Here is a 22326-nt window from a genome sequence, read left to right on the forward strand (position 1 = left end):
ATCAGACAACGTTATAACATCCTGAATGAGAGATCCATTTGATATTAATAAAAATTATCATAAAGATAATGTTTTCAAAAATAACGGTTTGTCTACAATTACTGCGCACAAAAAATGCACAAAATCTAAATTTATCATGTACTGAATACAAAAACAGAATAATAAATGTACTATTCAATTTTTTTTAGAATATATGTAATCTATATATTTAAAATTATCTAATTAACCATTTGAACGCTTAAAAGTATTAATGTTAAATAGATCGCAATTTCCATCAAATTATTAAGGTTATGGAAAAAGATAAATTTAACAATGAAATTAATAAGTAAATATATTAATGCTATTTATTTTTAATATGTTTCGCAAAATTTAATTGCTTTTATAAAAAATAATATAATTGCGTCAGTTTATAACATATATGTATATGTAGACAATAACAAGTACCCATATCGATGAGTCAAATTGGCATAGCAGATAGAATACAAGGTTCGTAATCCTAAGGTCCCGGGTTCAAAACCAAAGCAAGTAAGAATAGAATAAAAAAATATAATTTAAATTTAATTAATTAATAAAAATTTGTCCTAAATTTAGTATGTACTGTTGATAAAAATAATTTAAAAGAAATAAAATTTTTATTTAAATTTTTATTTTGTCAATCATCTATCGAGGCTCCATGAAGCTTCTACTAATGATCCACGAAACGTCTGTCAGTCATCCATCGAGGCTCCGTGAAGCCTCTATTAATGATCCACACAACGTCTAATAGACCTCTTTGATGACCTCTAATGAAGGTCTAATGGACGTCCACAATGCGGAACTGTGGATTTCTAATGGCTCTATATTGGACGTCTAATGGACGTCCACTGGAAGTTTATATTTCCATGGCAGACGTCAATTAGACGTCTACTGGAGATTTTATTTCTATGTGGGTAGTTATTCTATTTCCATATATTTGGAACTCAGAATTAAAATTAATGTTTATTAAATACTAAAAAAATATTTTTCTAAATGTAAAACAAACATTTTTTTTATAAGTAAAAGAGCACTTATCCTATGTTACGTACACAAATCATGTACGATAAAATTAATATAATATAAAAACATCGTGAATGCATTCGTCAGCGTGTTCGGGCTCGAGAATCGTACGTGATGCCTGCACACATATATGATCATATTCAGACTTGTTTGTAAAGACCGTCGTCAACGGTCATTCTTTTGTTTGCAGACAACGCACCAAATTAAAAAATGAGAATTTTTCAGATCAAATTAAGGCGATGCTGGATTGCCTCTCAAACTTGATCGAGGTCGATAATGTAGAGTCATTCATGCACATCATTAATGAAATTTTGTATATATCTCTTCTATAAATTTAGAAATTCTTTTCCAGAATTAAAGTACATATATTAATATCCATTTGTGAATTGGACTTTATATCGAGGAGCAATAAAAAAAAATTTTTTTTTTTATTGCTCTACTTATCGACTTTTTACGCGTATATAACCTAAATTTTCGTTTCACAATTTCGTCTCAATTAGGCACTAAAATCTAATTTTCGAAACTCGACACTGTTTGTTCTCGTCGTCTACTAGTCTGTGATTACGAATTTCGTAGGTACAAACTGTAGATCTTTTATATTAAACAAACATTGTTATAATGTGACAGCAAATTAACAATTTTTTCTCGTTTTTGGAGGAAATTCCACTCCACAGACTGATAGCAATGCGTATTCTTTTATTCTGGAGAAGGATTTCCAAACTATAAAAGAAATAAGAAGATATTGTTAAACAAAAATTACTATCTTTTTGTTGGTAAAACAGACAACTTCAGCATCCCCTTAAAAGTCAGATAAATGGCATGTTTTTTGGGAGAGAACTGACACTCTTTATTCGGTCCTCGGGTAGTAAGTATATTTTCCTTCTCTTCGCGGAACACGCAGTGAACGAGTTGTTGGAACTTTCGCCGCAAGCATCTTGTGTGTGTTAATCATCACAGGACGCGATACGCTATGATCTCGAGTCGCGACGCATTACAATAATAGCGATCGTAAGATCTACGGATCTTAAACGAGATCGCCGAACGGCCGTCTCAGGGTATACACCCCCAGGCGTTGACGGTCACAATACGCAACATCGCTGACTTACAGCGACTCAGAACACGTGTGCTCCTAGGCATTGTCGCCGCCTAATATCATTCACATACGGCGACTCAGAGCATACGTGTTCCTAGGCGTTGTAAAATCGTGAATACGCGAGCGAAGTTTCGTCGTTGTGCAGATAAACTATTAAAAATATGTTGTACCTTGCGGTGCAACAAATGATTTTTGCCGTATCTTGCGGTGCGACGAAAGATCTTTTTGGGCTCGTTGCTGCCTAAGGAGTAGGAACTCGCGGAAAGTGGCTTTCGTTGGCACTGGGTCCTCAAGTCACTGACTCACTTGTTTTATGATAATTTAATAAAAGGTTTATTCTTCTTAAGATACACAGTAGTTCTTGTACTTGCGGTCGACGAAGGTGCCGCGTCGTGTTACACAGAGTTGATTAAATACGGCGTGACTCGAAGATAGCGTCGTATCTTTGCTCGCTCAAGGTTCGCTGCGGTTAAGTCCCAAACTCTTTTGTATTTTAATTGTACGGGCCGTACGTATCGGCTTGATTGTCTAATGTCTGATCCCGCGGTCCGCTGTTTGGCAGCGGCTTATCCGGCGCGCGGGAAATATTCGCGAGCTTAGCAACAATTGCCAAAACGCTAATATGCATTTCCGGTGACATGATTGTTGCTAAGCTGAGCTTCGCTAAATTCCTTAAGGTGACTGGTGCATTGACCAGTGCGATGACCGGCCGGCAGCGCACGAGGCATATGTCACTTGACACCTCGCGAAAACGAGCCTTCTTCGGCAAGCTATATGATATCTTTTCTTAATTCAATTTTAATATTCTATATTCTATATTCTATATTTTACCATATTATTTTATTGGTTGTGAGTGCCTCGCTCACAACAAATAAAATAAACATTATCGCGGAGTGTTGCTGTGTCAATAAACTAGCTACAAATGCAATATATAATACAATCACGTGACTTTTCATTCATAAACCCAAACGTAGCATGGATAGCAAAATATTCGCGCTGATATCGCAAAACATCATATTACTTAAATGTTTTTTCAAATGTTTTTAAAAATATTTTTTAAACATTAAAAAAATATTTTTTAAACATTATTTTGCTAATTGGGTAGTTTGGCGCATTTATTTCATATTAATTTAAAAAAAAATTAATTTTTTGTTTTTTTATTTAGAAAAGCAATTTATTATGATTTTACACATTTACATTTATTTTGTATTGTGTAAAAAATAAGAGCGGTGTAAAATAAAAATATTATTACTTGGATTTATGTAACATAATGGTATTTTCCTTAAAAAAACACGCACGCACGCACACTTTGCGGCCCTTTCTTTATACATTACACGTGCAGAACTGTTGTTGGAATTAAGTCGGTTTAATTTATATCGAGAAACTTTAGTCTTCGATAACAACCAAATAGCAACGCAAAACAGTTTGACACATTTTAAATAGTAAGTGGTTATAATTTCTTTGAGCGTTAATCTTTCTCTTTCTATATAGGATGAAACACAATTTATCGTGTATCACCAACGATGAAATGATCTGGAGGAATCTTTTTTGATTTTCTTCAATTTTGTGATAAATATCTGAACTTTTTAAAAATAATCGTATATCACTGATAGAATCTAAATAGCCAACATTGAATTTCATACCTATACAAAATTTTTGAGAAAGTCTAGTGATTGGGATTAATCAACAACAGGGTGAATTACGATAAACAATCTGCAAATATACGAAATTCCCTATAAAATCTAAAACTTTGGATGCCTCGTTCTCTGAATAGAAGCGTTGTTTTAATAAATGGTTTGAGAAAATTATAAAGACCTTTGTGGAGATTATTTCCGCAAAATTTGAACCAATTAGAGAATCTAAAGGGGCCTTATAGATTCTCCTCCTTTGAATAAAAAAAGCGGTGACAATAAGAATTTTTAATATATCGCAAAAATTCTACGTAGCGTCTTGAAGAATGTTAAAATAAAGAATCTGGTTAAAATTTTAAGCTGATCTAATGTAAATTGGCAACGTTAGGTTGCACATTATTTTAAAAAATATTATTTTGAAAAAAACTAGTTTAAAGTTTTTGTAATAATTTTTAGTATAAAAAACAAAAAAAGATTGCATTAGTATTAATTTGCCCATACAGCTGTTCTTCCACATTAACTTCAGTCTTCTCTGCCTCTTTTTTAACTATTTTGAAGTTCTACGCAGTTCTTGCAGCTTACGTCAAACTGTGCTCGACATACTTAACGCGCGTCTTATTCGCCAAGAAACAAAAATTACTGTTTTCTTAGCTTATTGGCATATCTAACACTTCTTTATTTGCTCCATTCTAGAAAATATTATTAATATAAAATCAAAACACTTTTATGCAAGAAACAATCTAAAAAAACATACAAATTGCTTAATGTTTGGCGTGTTTATAAATACTGACGCATCCGGACTATGCATAAAATAACGGTCAAAATTTTATTTGAGCTATTTACAAGTATAAAGGAAATATAAGTATAAAGGATTCACATTTATACAGTGCACATCTCTTTGCAGATATTAGGTTTACTGAGCCGTTTGAACCATCAATACCATGATGCTCTATTATATTCTCTTTAAACTTCATTTTCTTCTTTCCGATTTCAAAATCAAATTTAATATACATGTATTATTTTTCAGACTATAATATACTACATAACAAATTTATTTTTTGAAAATGCCTAGATAGTGTTACCTTTTAGTTTTGTACCAAAAGTTTTGTAAAGTGATAAAGGAAAAAACGTGGAAACAACGTGATTGAAAGTAAGAGCCATGTGTCACGATCTCTGTGTGCACCAGTGTAAAATAACGTGAAACTGATTTTGACTTTTAAGGCGATTGAAACTTGGCGAAATAGAGTTCCACGAGGAATACGATGGTACAAAAAAGTAAACCGGCTGTAAACCCGACAAAAGTGAGAGAGAAATGTTCCATGGTCAGTTTGACTTTCCTTTCGCTCTTGTTCATTCTTCTTCTCTGCTCGGTTATGTACAATGGATTAGCCATGCGCTCGTACCACAAATGAATAAGACCTGCTTCTTGCATCCGTAGTAGTAATCCGTTGATTCTCTCTCGATACGGTGAGTGAAGTTTTATAACGTACGACAACAAATAAGTGGTTGGGCATTCTTCAACTATGTGGAGCAGTTTGTTGCCGTCTATATCATAATACTTCGACAAATTACCCAGCTTGACCGAAGCGTAACGATTGATAGCAATTGTTTTCCTGCCAAAGGCCACGACATCGTATGTATGTTCTTTGGAGACAAACACCTTCATCTTGCTACGTAATTTATTATCCAGAGTGGTATTACCCGTGAACGTGTTCTCTTTCAAGTTGTAGTACTTGGTAATGATGGTGAGATTCGAGGATGCGACATCCTCCAAGGTATTCAGTTCAGGATAATGAAAGGGATCACTCAAACTAGACATGAGGCAACTTTGATAAAGACCGATGATAATGAGTCCAAAGAAAAGCGTGCCAATCAAGAAGACTCTTTGAGCGATTGTCGTGTTGCTGACACCACTATTACCATTCTCTTTTAATGGATAACATGAAGTTTCCAAGAGATCAAAACATGACAAAATGTAAGGATGTATTTTCAAAGGTAGATTTGATCGTCGTGAGAGATCATTATTGTTCATTGTTCTTGTCAGAGGAAGAAGAACGGCGCTCTGCCGACGAAACGACACGCTGTAATATTTGATGAGAAACCATAGAACGGACACGAGAACATTGTATATCGCAAGAGCGACCCACAGATCAGGCGCGAATGACATTATTGGCATATATGATTTCGGTACGAAACTTGCCGTAGGTGCAATTAGACACAGCTTGTCCTCATAAATGCTAGCTGTAAATTCGTATTTTTGATATTCTTTATATCGGTGAGTAAAGAAACTGATAATGATCATCTCTGACTCACCATTCTCGATGTATCGAAGAGTGCGATAAAACGGATCTCCGTAATGGCCTTCCTCGTTAGTGGAATTACGGAGATTGTGAGAAACGTAAACGTGAAATCGTGCTCCCATTACTCGTTCCAATAGCAACATCGCGTTAGCGTCCACTCCACTAAATTTGGAATTCGTCACGTTTTCGTCGGACGCAATTTTCATCATCAGAGATGGAAATACTACCACGCGTACAGGATATCCGTTCAATTTGTTAAAGTTGGTGTAGAGCTCGACGGTATCTTCTTGATTCATTAAACAAATCTTATGTACGACGCCATATTCATTTCGCCAATTCTTTTCAAATGGTAAGTATCTGCTCAGGCATCGAAAATCGTCTTTTATTGATATAATAATGACCCTATAAACACCGTAGGTCTTCCAAATTATTTGAAATATCATCCGCGACAAAGTTGTATTTGGCATAGTGACAATTACTAGGTATTGATTGGTAGACTTCCAGATATGGCTTTGTTCATGCACAAAGGAATTGAAGATGTTCATACTGTCGATGATAAAAATCCACGTAAGATCGATGCGACTATGCCACGTATAGTTTCGTGAGAAGTCGTTTGTCTTGTAGTTAACAATAGATTCATTCGTTACGTACTTAGACAAAAGGTCTATGAGGCTAGATCGACTGTCCAAAGAAACAAGAGAAAATATTGACGGATAAAATTTTTGCTTGCCACGAACATAATTCAAAATAATTTTCAAATTTTCACTTTCGGCTGATTTCGATTTGTGGTTTCTTATCGTGATTTTATATGCTTTGTCTGTTGTAGGCTTTGTCATTGTTAACATTGATAACATTAACATTAATAAATAAAATAATATTGTCGATGACATAATGATTGGCGGATGCTGTTTTTTTTTTAAGTTTTAAACCGTATCAATGTAAGCGTTCTGTTTCACAAACAATGATAAACATTAGAAAGTAGGAAAGAAGTAAGTTTTATACAATTCATGTCGACATACATAATTAAAATATATATATAGTTAAAGGAAGACTGTCGTGCTACAACAGATAAAAATCGCGGGCGTGATGCTTGAATAAAAACATAGAGTATTAATCGTAGCACAAAGGCATTATTGTTAGCGTTCCAAGTAATATTTTATTGCATTTTGACAAGTTAGCATGTACGTACATACTATGTACATTTAATACTGTATATCCATAACACTGAAAAATTAGTATTCAATGTTCCATGGTCATGTAAAATTGAGGAATGAGTATTGTAAATCATTTAGCAACTCAAAAACAAAATAATTAAAGTAAAATTGATTGTCATTGCGAAATGGTGAATATTGACTCATCCAGAAAACTTAAAATTTGCCTATATTTCTTTTTTCATTTCTTCTTTTTGTTATGCTTGTTAAAAAAGCAAATTTTCTGTCAAATATCCAAGCATCAGATCGATGTAAGCGATGATATAGATGGACATCTCTCATTCAAATGTCCTTCGGATTCTAATGAGATTTTTTATTGTTAGAATCGATAGAGCAAATGTGTATTTTTGTTCTTTCTCTGCAAAATATTAAAATAATATTCCTGTTTGTTTATACCGTTTGTAATAGAAATATGGTATATTTTGATCATAAAGTTGTAGAAAATATAATACGTCTCTTGCACGTCTCGCTGTGACGTAACATAAAATCACTCATATGAACATAACAAACCCTAAAGCAGATAAATGTAACGGAATTAGATATACATTTTTTATAAATAAAAAACCATGTCAGAATAAGATATGAATGTCTGCAATTTCTTGGATAAAATGTATTTAAGATATTTTCTGAAATGTTTCTGCTATCTGCATAGATATGTTTCAGAAATATTTCAGTAATATTACTAAAATCTTTCAAAAAGATTGCACTTGAAATGATCGCGGACATTGAAACATTGCAGAAGTGTTGCAGAAATAGTCGTGAAATATTTCTGTGATATTACTGTATACAGTGTAACATTTCAAATAAAATATTTTAGAAACATTACATGCCGAGTGGAAAGAGACACGCTAAGTGAACGCGCAGCGCGAGACCACCGTACATTTACGCGAGTACGCGACTTGCGAGCACCTAAGATTATCAGATCTCAATAATGATTTAATCGATCGAGTTCTAATTATGTTCAATCAAAAGCTTAAGTTTGATTTATAAAAAAAATGTTTGTATTTTTTTTCTACGTGCTCTACGAGCGGAGATATAGCGACGCAAAATCCAAAATGTAAATTTTTCATTTAAAATACGTCGTCGATCTTTGTCGAATACACGAAGTCAACACGAGAGGGCTCTTCTAAGATTTACGAGCGACAGTTTTTTATAAAATATATACTGCATATTGATATGATGATAAATCATGTCATTCGTAGTATGATTGCTTTGCGAGAGTAAAAAATAAATAAATATCAAGTATTATAAATTGTACGATTAATAATAATCTCTTATTAGAAAAGTCGTGTAGACCCGTGAAGTACGCGTTTTATCATTTCTTTTTCGTGTAATTGATCGGTCGAGTCCGCGACGACTTTCACAGCAATGATGTGGCAGTTCATAGTTAATGACGCGCGCAAGATTAATATATAGTGAGTCAGCTTTGTGTTTCTGTACGTATATTATATCGTGAAGGGAAATATGGCTGTACCGAGTTGTGGTGATTAGTATAACGTACTGTGCTTTGTATAATCAGATAAGTATATTCCCCAAAACTTTTATTTCTTAAAATAAGTATTCTGAGATAAGTTTATACTTTGTGTCACGTTTTATTTTTAGTTTAAAAGAAAAAGAAACAGTTTATTTGAAATTAAACCAGAGCAAGAATATTAGAAATAGTTAAGAAAAAATAAGAAAGAAGAGTAAGAAGAAAAATAAAATAAAGTAAGTCATTTACACATGTACATAAATTATAATAATGTATACTAGATTAGAAAGAGTGTTATTGTCAAATTAAGAGAGAGAGGGAGGGTGAGAGATGGGGAGAGAGAGAGAGAGAGAGAGAGAGAGAGAGAGAGAGAGGAGAGAGAGAGAGGGAGAGAGAGAGAGAGAGAGAGAGAGAGAAGGGAATATTACTTTGTGATTATGTCTCTACGTATGTATGTACATACGTATATATATTTGGCAATTGATGATTTTGACGACATCTAGAAACTACCATATATTATTGCATACATTAGAGTACATTTACTCTGTGATTCACACATAACCAATATTTTTGAAATATAACTTGTTGGTGCGTATGTATAAGCAAATAACTATAGATCAATGATTTTGACGACATTACAAGGGTATATTTAATATATGGTTAATTACCATATATTATTGCATACATTAGAGTACATTGACTCTCTGATGCATACATGACTAATATTTTTGAAATACAACTTATTAGTGCATATGTATAAACAAATAATTACAGATGGATGATTTCAACGACATCACGAGGTTATACCTAATATATATGGTTAACTACCAGCTAGATACCATATATTATTGCATACATTAGAGTACATTTACTCTTTGATGCATACATAATCAATATTTTTGAAATATAACTTGTTGATACGTATATATAAACAAATAACTATAGATCAATAATTTTGACGACATTACAAGGGTATATTTAATATATGGTTAATTACCATATATTATTGTATACGTTAGAGTACATTGACTCTCTGATCCATACATGACTAATATTTTTGAAATACAACTTATTACATATGTATAAACAAATAATTACAGATTGATAATTACAACGACATTACAAAATTTCATACATGGATACATAATGTTGATGATTAACTGAGTAAATTAACTATCTAACATATACATATACATATACATAAACACATTTTTTTAAATATAACATATTAGTAAGTATACATAAATAATTAACTAAGAAATGATGATTTCCATGACACAATATCATTTTACAGTGACATGTGATTTGTTAGGAATTTTATTTATTTACATAATTTTAATCATATAATTAATGTAGCAAGCATACATTAAAAAAAATTTTAAACACGATATAAAATAATACAATTTACAAAAATAATAGTAATTTAAAAATTTAACTTAGTCCAATTAATTAAACCATTTTACTTAATTGTATATACCCTGGACAACTCGTAAGTAAAATGCATAACCGTGCAAAATAGCACATTGAAAGACATAGATTCAATAAAATTTTTTTCATGAATTTTCCCAAGTTAAACATTGAAATTTTTAATATTTATAGATTACTTTAATGTCGTAATAACCATGCAAACAGCACTTGTTCACAGTAGTATTGATATAATCTAATTTAGAAAGCCTCAACCCGAGAACATTGAATCATACAATATCTTACGCTTTCATACTAATTTCTTTTTAAACATGAAATATCAAGATTTGGCTAGTTAATCTGTCAGATTAGTTGCATTCATAGTATTAGAACTTGTATTGGTCTCAACAAGGAGTTAATAATGTAATGCAAGAAGTATATAACAATGCACTCTTTCACTTTGTAAAATAAGCAAAACATACATATGTTAAAAATATAACTTGAAAAAGTAAGTAAAATTAAAGAGAATTAATTACGTTACCTGTCATGAAGATCAAATTCAGCAACAGGAGTTTATGCCTGTTGACACATATTTCATATTTTGTAACTGCATTCCATCCATTACTTTCCTGATATCATTTTACATTTTGCTAATTTTACATCTTGCAAAACAAACACTTTGTGCAATAAGCATACACATACATATGTTTTAAAAATATAACTTTAATACACAGAAATTTTTTGATAAAATTAAAATATAAAGGTGTTGCTTTCATAATTAAAATCGAGTAAGTTTTGAAAAGAATTAATAATTATGTTTCAGTAATAACAATTCATTCCTGTTAAAATATTCTTCATTTTTTGTAACGGCATTCCATACAGTTTTATCTACACAATTCTCTTCGCAAAATAAAGTATAGTCATAAACTAAGTTATATCAGCAACATTAAAAAATAAAATTACATAAATTTGATTAAATTTTGGAATTATACACAATATATAACATAACACTTTACACCCATTCACTGAATTACAAATATACAAGACAAATTAAAAACAAATATGATTATCTAAACATATGTTTCAAAAAAGAGTTATATTTTTTCTTCAATAAATACAAATGATTAGTCAAGCTGCAATGTTGATGATTTCGTTACATTGCACAAGATTCAGATAGCGGAGACAATAATGATAATCTCATGCTGAAATGAATCCCATGTATTGTAACTGCATGGATCCTTTTGTAATTCCTGTTGCCACTTCTTCAATATTATTTAAATTAATACAGTTGTGAATACCAATTCACCTTACTTGTGACAATCACACAATATATATTTAATAAAATGCAAATTTAATTTCAAAAACATAAAGCACAGCACTTTAATTGTTACAAATTTCGATAATTATTTAGTTTAAACACATCACCTCAAATATCTCAAGATATTAATAGTTAAAGTTGACGAATATTTAGGTTATGAAACCTGTCATACCGACGAAACGTAACATCATAAACATGCTCCGCGACCATGTGCGTACGCTCGGTGACCACATACACTCTATGATCATTGGCCTGTCCTTTGGTCTGTTCTTTCTAGTTGCACTGATGCACTGATGTAATAAGTTAGAATGAGAAAAAATATTGGCTGCGATATTTACTTCCGATATTTACTGTCAGTGCTGAAAATCTACAGTATGGATGCGTTTTTAAATTCGCAACGGATGCACTGGAGTGTTATTCTATCTTTGTTCAACTTTCCGTAAGTAACAAAGATGGAATGACATTCTGATGTATCTGGCTGCATCCGTTGCGAATTTAAGAACGCACCCTATATGTAACGTAAACTATAGATTTCAGTACTGACCTAGTTTACACCGAGCACTTAGTACGCGTATCAAATAGTAAATAACTAGTGAATGTGTTTAATCATTGGTTGATCAGCTTAAATTCACTACTTGATACGCGTACCAAGTGCTCGGTGTAAACTAGGTCACTGGCAGTGAATATCGGAACGCAGCTATACTTGTCTTACTTTAACTTATTGCACCAGAACAGGCCACTTTTTAGCTGCACTGCTGCACTCTTGCAATAAATTTAAATGAGAAAAAAATATATTTGTCTCACTTTAACTTGTTGCACCAGTGCCGCTAAAGTGAACGGGCCACATGGGTCTGTTCGCGTCACATACTCCGACATGCTCCTATTTACCCCAACGCACCTCAATACGTTGATTCCGATGACACCAGCCTATTAGAGTGCGTTGGAGTGAGTAGGAGCCACTGAAATACAAGTGGTCTGTTCTTTTTCCCTGCACTGCTGCACTGGTGCAACAAGTTAGAATGAGAAAAAATATATTTGTTTCACTTTAACTTATTGCACCAGTGTATCAGTGCAGCTAAAAAGAACAGGCCAAATATAACCGGAACGAGTGCGGCGGTAGAATCCTTTTGTTCAAGGTGATCCGAGAGAGAGAGAACGTTCTAAGAGGTATCCTTGTTCTTTTTTAACTAACGTGTTAAACAAGGATAAATGAACGACATCTGTGGCAGCCACTACATAAACGAATGCACCCAAGGATTCTGCAGTCGCACTTCCGGTTATATTATAGGGTCTGTTCGCGTCACATGCCCCAACATGCTCCTATTCACCCCAACGCACTCTAATACGTTGATTCCGATGACGCCAACCTATTAGAATGCGTTGGAGTGAGTAGGAGCATGTCGGAGCATGGCGACGCGAACAAACCAATAGCCTTGTTTATTTTGTCTGTTCTGGGTCTACTCGGAGCACAAACCCAAGCAGACCAACGCAATCTAATAGGTTGATTCCAATGATGCCAACCTATTAGAGTGCGTTGGTCTGCTTAGGTTTGCTCCGAGTAGACCCAGAACAGAATAAACGAACAATACTATTTTTTCAGTGGCTCCTACTTACTCCAACGCACTCTAATGGGATTTTCGACCAGGGTAGCGATCATGTAATTTTTTCCTTAAGGCGGAAACGTGAAAAGTTTCATGTAACTATCTCTTTCTATTGGTGTTGAATAGAAAGAGACAGTAACTTGAAACTTTTCACGTTTCCGCCCTAAGGGAAAAATTACATGATCGATATCCAGTGCTGGGTTAACCCGTTTGTTTCTTTTCCTCTAGAACTGGCCAATCACAGTTATTCCCTTTTTCAGAAGAATGGCTGTGATTGGTCCTATGACGTCATTAATCGCTCCCGGAGCAATTAACCCAGGCCGGTCAAAAACGCTATATAAGCTGGTGTCATCGGAATCAACGTATTGGAGTGCGTGGTGGTGAATAGAAGCACGTCGGAGCATGACGCGAACAGACCCATGTGGCCTTTTCATTTTAACTGCACTGATGCAACAAGTTATGGAGGCTGTTCTTTGTCGCTGCACTGATGCACTAGTGCAATAAGCTAGAATAAAGGTGCCTTTTCACACTGACGCTTGACGCTTATTTTCAACGTAAAAAGACATCACGTGACTAAAAATGACGAATGGGGTATCTTTATTTTTAGTCACGTAATGTCTTTTGACGCTGAAACTGAGCGTCAAGTGTCAGTGTGAAAAGGCACCTTAAGACAGAAATATTTTTTCCCATTCTAAGCTACATTCCAAAACGTCCTTTCCGAGAAAAATTTTACTCGATGTAATATAGAATACTAAGGCACTATAAAAGTGAGTATTCTCACGTCCGCCATTTTTCTTCTAACTAGCATGAAAAATTAGGTATGTTTTGTATATATATACGTCAATAATCTTTGGAAGCACCAAACTTTATGCGACAATGCTCTAGTTTACACCGAGCACTTGGTACACGTATCAAGTAGTGAATTTAAACTGATCAGCCAATGATTAAACACATTCACTAGTTATTTACTATTTGATACGCGTACCAAGTGCTCGGTGTAAACTAGGTCAATGAAACAAAAACACGATATTTATGATCTTGAGACAAAGGTTATTGCGATGTATTATATATGTAAAACATTATGCTAGTTATTTGCTAGTTTGAAGAAAAATGGCGGACGTGAGAATACCTACTTTCTTAGTGCTCTAAGGATACGTTACGTGTACTATATATTTCGAGTAAAATTTTCCTCGGAAAGGACGTTTCGGAATGTAGCCTTAACTAATTGCACCAGTACAACAGTGCAGCGACAAAGAACCAGGGGCTCGATTCTTGAATTCATTCGCAAGAAAATACCCACTCGTATGCGCAAATACCCACTCTAACAGAAAAGTTGCAAGTTTATTGGTTAAAAGCCATACGATAGTTAATAAATTTTCAACTGTTCTGTAAAAACAGAATTTGCGAATACGTTTCTCTTGCAAATGAATTCAAGAATCGAGCCCCTGGCCTAAAGTGAGACATATATTTTATCTCATTTAACTTATTGCACCAGTGCAGCAGTGCAGCTAAAAAGGACAGGCCAATGATCATAGACCTAGGCTGCGTTCGGAAACATCACCTGAGTGCTCTCGGGTATCATTCTATCCTTGTTGTTCGTTCTATGTAAAATAAAGATAGAATGATACCCGAGAGCACTCGAGTGACATTTCCGAACGCAGCCCTAGTTTACACCGAGCACTTGGTACGCGTATCAAGTAGTGAATTTAAGCTGATCAGCCAATGATTAAACACATTCACTAGTTATTTACTATGTGATACGCGTACCAAGTGCTCGGTGTAAACTAGGGGTCTGTTCGCGTCACATGCCCCAACATGCTCCTATTCACCCCAACGCACTCTAATACGTTGATTCCGATGACGCCAACCTATTAGAATGCGTTGGAGTGAGTAGGAGCATGTCGGAGCATGGCGACGCGAACAAACCATAGGGTATAGAGTGTATGTGGTCACGAGCGTGCGCACGTGGTCGCGGAGCATGATCTCATGTCGTTACGTTTCATCTGTATGACAGGTTTCATAACCTGAATATTCGCCAACTTTAACGATTAATATCTCGAGATATTTGAGGTGATGTGTTTAAACTAAATAATTATCGAAATTTGTAGTAATTGAAGTGCCGTGCTTTATGTTTTTAAAATTATATTTGCATTTTATTAAATATATATTGTGTGATTGTCACAAGTGAGGTGAATAGGTATTCACAACTGTGTTAATTTAAATAATATTGAAGAAGTGGCAACAGGAATTACAAAAGGATCCATGCAGTTACAATACATGGGATTCATTTCAGCATGAGATTATCATTATTGTCTCCGCTATCTGAATCTTGTGCAATGTAACGAAGTCATCAACATTGCAGCTTGTATTTGTATTTATTGAAGAAAAAATATAACTTTCTTTCTTGTAACATATGTTTAGATAATCACATTTGTTTTTAATTTGTATTGTATATTTGTAATTCAGTAAATGGGTGTAAGATGCAAAGTGTTATGTTATATATTGTGTATAATTCTAAGTTTCAATCAAATTTATGTGATTTTATTTTTTAATGTTGCTCATATAACTTAGTTTATGACTATATTTTATTTTGCGAAGAGAATTGTGTGGATAAAACTGTATGCAGTTACAAAAAATAAAGAATATTTTAACAACAACAAATTGTTATTACTGAAACTTAATTATTAATTCTCTTCAAATCTTACTCGATTTTATTAGAAGAGCCACACCTTTATATTTTAATTTTATCAAAAAATTTATGTGTATTAAAGTTATGTGTTATGTGTATTAAAGAAAAAATACATTATTGTATGTTCTACATGTCCTTTCCATGTTATTAAAAGCTTCATATATTTTATATATTTTTAATGTTACTAAGAGTGACATGATTTCTGGCTGTGTTATTCGGAAGAGTGGTCAAATTTTGTCAGGAATCTTCTGGCAAATTCTGATTCTTAAAGAGTTTAGTTAAAAAATACAGAATTTATTTTAACAAGACTTCAATCTTATTGTTTTCATATGTGCATCGTGTACAATATAAGAGAATCGTGCATATTTAAACGATCAATAAAATATCTAATATATTTGGCAGCAAGATTTAATTAAATCTAATCGAACAATCAAATATATTAGATCTTTTATTAAATATTGTCTATTTGTTATCAAAAATTGATAGCAAGTTATGCTCAAAATCTGCTAACGTAAGTTGCATCTAGTAGAGCAGACTAAATTGACTGAAAATATCCTGTACCATTTTACAATTTTCTCAATATTTAATGAGTTTTTAATTTAAAAGTAGTTGACTTGACCGAAATATCGCCAAGTATCGATAAGTGCGTGGCGAGATAAGTATGCGCCCAGCAAGACGCGCATCTCTGCGATTGTTAAGAAATTGTTTATAAACCTGGCATAGCTATTGCCGTTTATGAACAATAACGACAATAGCTACGCCGTTGAAATTTGAATTATATAACATAAAACTTTGCATTTTACACCCATTTACTGAATTACAAATATACAATACAAATTAAAAACAAATGTGATTATCTAAACATATGTTACAAGAAAGAAAGTTATATTTTTTCTTCAATAAATACAAATACAAGCTGCAATGTTGATGACTTCGTTACATTGCACAAGATTCAGATAGCGGAGACAATAATGATAATCTCATGCTGAAATGAATCCCATGTATTGTAACTGCATGGATCCTTTTGTAATTCCTGTTGCCACTTCTTCAATATTATTTAAATTAACACAGTTGTGAATACCTATTCACCTCACTTGTGACAATCACACAATATATATTTAATAAAATGCAAATATAATTTTAAAAACATAAAGCACGGCACTTCAATTACTACAAATTTCGATAATTATTTAGTTTAAACACATCACCTCAAATATCTCGAGATATTAATCGTTAAAGTTGGCGAATATTCAGGTTATGAAACCTGTCATACAGATGAAACGTAACGACATGAGATCATGCTCCGCGACCACGTGCGCACGCTCGTGACCACATACACTCTATACCCTATGGTTTGTTCGCGTCGCCATGCTCCGACATGCTCCTACTCACTCCAACGCATTCTAATAGGTTGGCGTCATCGGAATCAACGTATTAGAGTGCGTTGGGGTGAATAGGAGCATGTTGGGGCATGTGACGCGAACAGACCCCTAGTTTACACCGAGCACTTGGTACGCGTATCACATAGTAAATAACTAGTGAATGTGTTTAATCATTGGCTGATCAGCTTAAATTCACTACTTGATACGCGTACCAAGTGCTCGGTGTAAACTAGGGCTGCGTTCGGAAATGTCACTCGAGTGCTCTCGGGTATCATTCTATCTTTATTTTACATAGAACGAACAACAAGGATAGAATGATACCCGAGAGCACTCAGGTGATGTTTCCGAACGCAGCCTAGGTCTATGATCATTGGCCTGTCCTTTTTAGCTGCACTGCTGCACTGGTGCAATAAGTTAAATGAGATAAAATATATGTCTCACTTTAGGCCAGGGGCTCGATTCTTGAATTCATTTGCAAGAGAAACGTATTCGCAAATTCTGTTTTTACAGAACAGTTGAAAATTTATTAACTATCGTATGGCTTTTAACCAATAAACTTGCAACTTTTCTGTTAGAGTGGGTATTTGCGCATACGAGTGGGTATTTTCTTGCGAATGAATTCAAGAATCGAGCCCCTGGTTCTTTGTCGCTGCACTGTTGTACTGGTGCAATTAGTTAAGGCTACATTCCGAAACGTCCTTTCCGAGGAAAATTTTACTCGAAATATATAGTACACGTAACGTATCCTTAGAGCACTAAGAAAGTAGGTATTCTCACGTCCGCCATTTTTCTTCAAACTAGCAAATAACTAGCATAATGTTTTACATATATAATACATCGCAATAACCTTTGTCTCAAGATCATAAATATCGTGTTTTTGTTTCATTGACCTAGTTTACACCGAGCACTTGGTACGCGTATCAAATAGTAAATAACTAGTGAATGTGTTTAATCATTGGCTGATCAGTTTAAATTCACTACTTGATACGTGTACCAAGTGCTCGGTGTAAACTAGAGCATTGTCGCATAAAGTTTGGTGCTTCCAAAGATTATTGACGTATATATATACAAAACATACCTAATTTTTCATGCTAGTTAGAAGAAAAATGGCGGACGTGAGAATACTCACTTTTATAGTGCCTTAGTATTCTATATTACATCGAGTAAAATTTTTCTCGGAAAGGACGTTTTGGAATGTAGCTTAGAATGGGAAAAAATATTTCTGTCTTAAGGTGCCTTTTCACACTGACACTTGACGCTCAGTTTCAGCGTCAAAAGACATTACGTGACTAAAAATAAAGATACCCCATTCGTCATTTTTAGTCACGTGATGTCTTTTTACGTTGAAAATAAGCGTCAAGCGTCAGTGTGAAAAGGCACCTTTATTCTAGCTTATTGCACTAGTGCATCAGTGCAGCGACAAAGAACAGCCTCCATAACTTGTTGCATCAGTGCAGTTAAAATGAAAAGGCCACATGGGTCTGTTCGCGTCATGCTCCGACGTGCTTCTATTCACCACCACGCACTCCAATACGTTGATTCCGATGACACCAGCTTATATAGCGTTTTTGACCGGCCTGGGTTAATTGCTCCGGGAGCGATTAATGACGTCATAGGACCAATCACAGCCATTCTTCTGAAAAAGGGAATAACTGTGATTGGCCAGTTCTAGAGGAAAAGAAACAAACGGGTTAACCCAGCACTGGATATCGATCATGTAATTTTTCCCTTAGGGCGGAAACGTGAAAAGTTTCAAGTTACTGTCTCTTTCTATTCAACACCAATAGAAAGAGATAGTTACATGAAACTTTTCACGTTTCCGCCTTAAGGAAAAAATTACATGATCGCTACCCTGGTCGAAAATCCCATTAGAGTGCGTTGGAGTAAGTAGGAGCCACTGAAAAAATAGTATTGTTCGTTTATTCTGTTCTGGGTCTACTCGGAGCAAACCTAAGCAGACCAACGCACTCTAATAGGTTGGCATCATTGGAATCAACCTATTAGATTGCGTTGGTCTGCTTGGGTTTGTGCTCCGAGTAGACCCAGAACAGACAAAATAAACAAGGCTATTGGTTTGTTCGCGTCGCCATGCTCCGACATGCTCCTACTCACTCCAACGCATTCTAATAGGTTGGCGTCATCGGAATCAACGTATTAGAGTGCGTTGGGGTGAATAGGAGCATGTTGGGGCATGTGACGCGAACAGACCCTATAATATAACCGGAAGTGCGACTGCAGAATCCTTGGGTGCATTCGTTTATGTAGTGGCTGCCACAGATGTCGTTCATTTATCCTTGTTTAACACGTTAGTTAAAAAAGAACAAGGATACCTCTTAGAACGTTCTCTCTCTCTCGGATCACCTTGAACAAAAGGATTCTACCGCCGCACTCGTTCCGGTTATATTTGGCCTGTTCTTTTTAGCTGCACTGATACACTGGTGCAATAAGTTAAAGTGAAACAAATATATTTTTTCTCATTCTAACTTGTTGCACCAGTGCAGCAGTGCAGGGAAAAAGAACAGACCACTTGTATTTCAGTGGCTCCTACTCACTCCAACGCACTCTAATAGGCTGGTGTCATCGGAATCAACGTATTGAGGTGCGTTGGGGTAAATAGGAGCATGTCGGAGTATGTGACGCGAACAGACCCATGTGGCCCGTTCACTTTAGCGGCACTGGTGCAACAAGTTAAAGTGAGACAAATATATTTTTTTCTCATTTAAATTTATTGCAAGAGTGCAGCAGTGCAGCTAAAAAGTGGCCTGTTCTGGTGCAATAAGTTAAAGTAAGACAAGTATAGCTGCGTTCCGATATTCACTGCCAGTGACCTAGTTTACACCGAGCACTTGGTACGCGTATCAAGTAGTGAATTTAAGCTGATCAACCAATGATTAAACACATTCACTAGTTATTTACTATTTGATACGCGTACTAAGTGCTCGGTGTAAACTAGGTCAGTACTGAAATCTATAGTTTACGTTACATATAGGGTGCGTTCTTAAATTCGCAACGGATGCAGCCAGATACATCAGAATGTCATTCCATCTTTGTTACTTACGGAAAGTTGAACAAAGATAGAATAACACTCCAGTGCATCCGTTGCGAATTTAAAAACGCATCCATACTGTAGATTTTCAGCACTGACAGTAAATATCGGAAGTAAATATCGCAGCCAATATTTTTTCTCATTCTAACTTATTACATCAGTGCATCAGTGCAACTAGAAAGAACAGACCAAAGGACAGGCCAATGATCATAGAGTGTATGTGGTCACCGAGCGTACGCACATGGTCGCGGAGCATGTTTATGATGTTACGTTTCGTCGGTATGACAGGTTTCATAACCTAAATATTCGTCAACTTTAACTATTAATATCTTGAGATATTTGAGGTGATGTGTTTAAACTAAATAATTATCGAAATTTGTAACAATTAAAGTGCTGTGCTTTATGTTTTTGAAATTAAATTTGCATTTTATTAAATATATATTGTGTGATTGTCACAAGTAAGGTGAATTGGTATTCACAACTGTATTAATTTAAATAATATTGAAGAAGTGGCAACAGGAATTACAAAAGGATCCATGCAGTTACAATACATGGGATTCATTTCAGCATGAGATTATCATTATTGTCTCCGCTATCTGAATCTTGTGCAATGTAACGAAATCATCAACATTGCAGCTTGACTAATCATTTGTATTTATTGAAGAAAAAATATAACTCTTTTTTGAAACATATGTTTAGATAATCATATTTGTTTTTAATTTGTCTTGTATATTTGTAATTCAGTGAATGGGTGTAAAGTGTTATGTTATATATTGTGTATAATTCCAAAATTTAATCAAATTTATGTAATTTTATTTTTTAATGTTGCTGATATAACTTAGTTTATGACTATACTTTATTTTGCGAAGAGAATTGTGTAGATAAAACTGTATGGAATGCCGTTACAAAAAATGAAGAATATTTTAACAGGAATGAATTGTTATTACTGAAACATAATTATTAATTCTTTTCAAAACTTACTCGATTTTAATTATGAAAGCAACACCTTTATATTTTAATTTTATCAAAAAATTTCTGTGTATTAAAGTTATATTTTTAAAACATATGTATGTGTATGCTTATTGCACAAAGTGTTTGTTTTGCAAGATGTAAAATTAGCAAAATGTAAAATGATATCAGGAAAGTAATGGATGGAATGCAGTTACAAAATATGAAATATGTGTCAACAGGCATAAACTCCTGTTGCTGAATTTGATCTTCATGACAGGTAACGTAATTAATTCTCTTTAATTTTACTTACTTTTTCATATTTTACTTAGTGGTAATGAATTTAAATAATTTGAAAAATAACACCTTTCTGCTTTAATACAATTACAAAATTTAATTGTAATTATATTTTCAGAATATGGTGGTGAGTTATCTACTGTACTAAGTGAAAAAATACATTATTGTATGTTCTACATGTTCTTTCCTTGTTATTAAAAGCTTCATATATTTTATATTTTTAATGTTACTAAGAGTGACATGATTTCTGGCTCTGTGTTATTCGGAAGAGTGGTCAAATTTTGTCAGGGATCTTCTGGCAAATTCTGATTCTTAAAGAGTTTAGTTAAAAAATACAGAATTTATTTTAACAGGACTTCATCTTATTGTTTTCATATGTGCATCGTGTACAATATAAGAGAATCGTGCATATTTAAACGATCAATAAAATATCTAATATATTTGGTAACACGATTTAATTAAATCTAATCAATTAATCAAATATATTAGATCTTTTATTAAATATTGTCTGTTTGCTATCAAAAATTGATAGCAGGCTGTGCTCAAAATCTGCTAACGTAAGTTGCATCTAGTAGAGCAGACTAAATTGACTGAAAATGTCCTATACCATTTTACAATTTTTTCAATATTTAATGAGTTTTTATTTAAAAGTAATCGACTTGGAAATATCGCCAAGTACCGGTAAGCGTGGCGAGATAAGTCCGCCCAGCAGGACGCGCATTCGCGGTTTGCTAAAATTGTTTATAAACTCGGCATGGCCATTGTCGTTTATAAACAATAACTCTCTGCGTGCCTAGCGGTCACTCTATCTTCATGCAAATTTTCTGACACTGTATAAAATAGTTTAATGACAATCGTCAAAAAATGCATGTGTCGTCAAATTCATTATTTGCGTGTTTT

General features: G+C 34.1%; 1 protein-coding gene across 1 annotated transcript; it reads right to left on the bottom strand.

Moving 5' to 3' along the window:
• Positions 1 to 1506: 1506 nt before the first annotated feature.
• Positions 1507 to 12052, bottom strand: LOC105828127. The gene has a single exon (XM_012666335.3). The coding sequence runs from the start codon at positions 6947 to 6949 to the stop codon at positions 4976 to 4978; it is 1974 nt and encodes a 657-aa protein (XP_012521789.1). The 5' UTR covers positions 6950 to 12052; the 3' UTR covers positions 1507 to 4975.
• Positions 12053 to 22326: the final 10274 nt, after the last annotated feature.

Source organism: Monomorium pharaonis, chromosome 8, assembly GCF_013373865.1.
Source record: "Monomorium pharaonis isolate MP-MQ-018 chromosome 8, ASM1337386v2, whole genome shotgun sequence".
Lineage (NCBI taxonomy): Eukaryota > Metazoa > Arthropoda > Insecta > Hymenoptera > Formicidae > Monomorium > Monomorium pharaonis.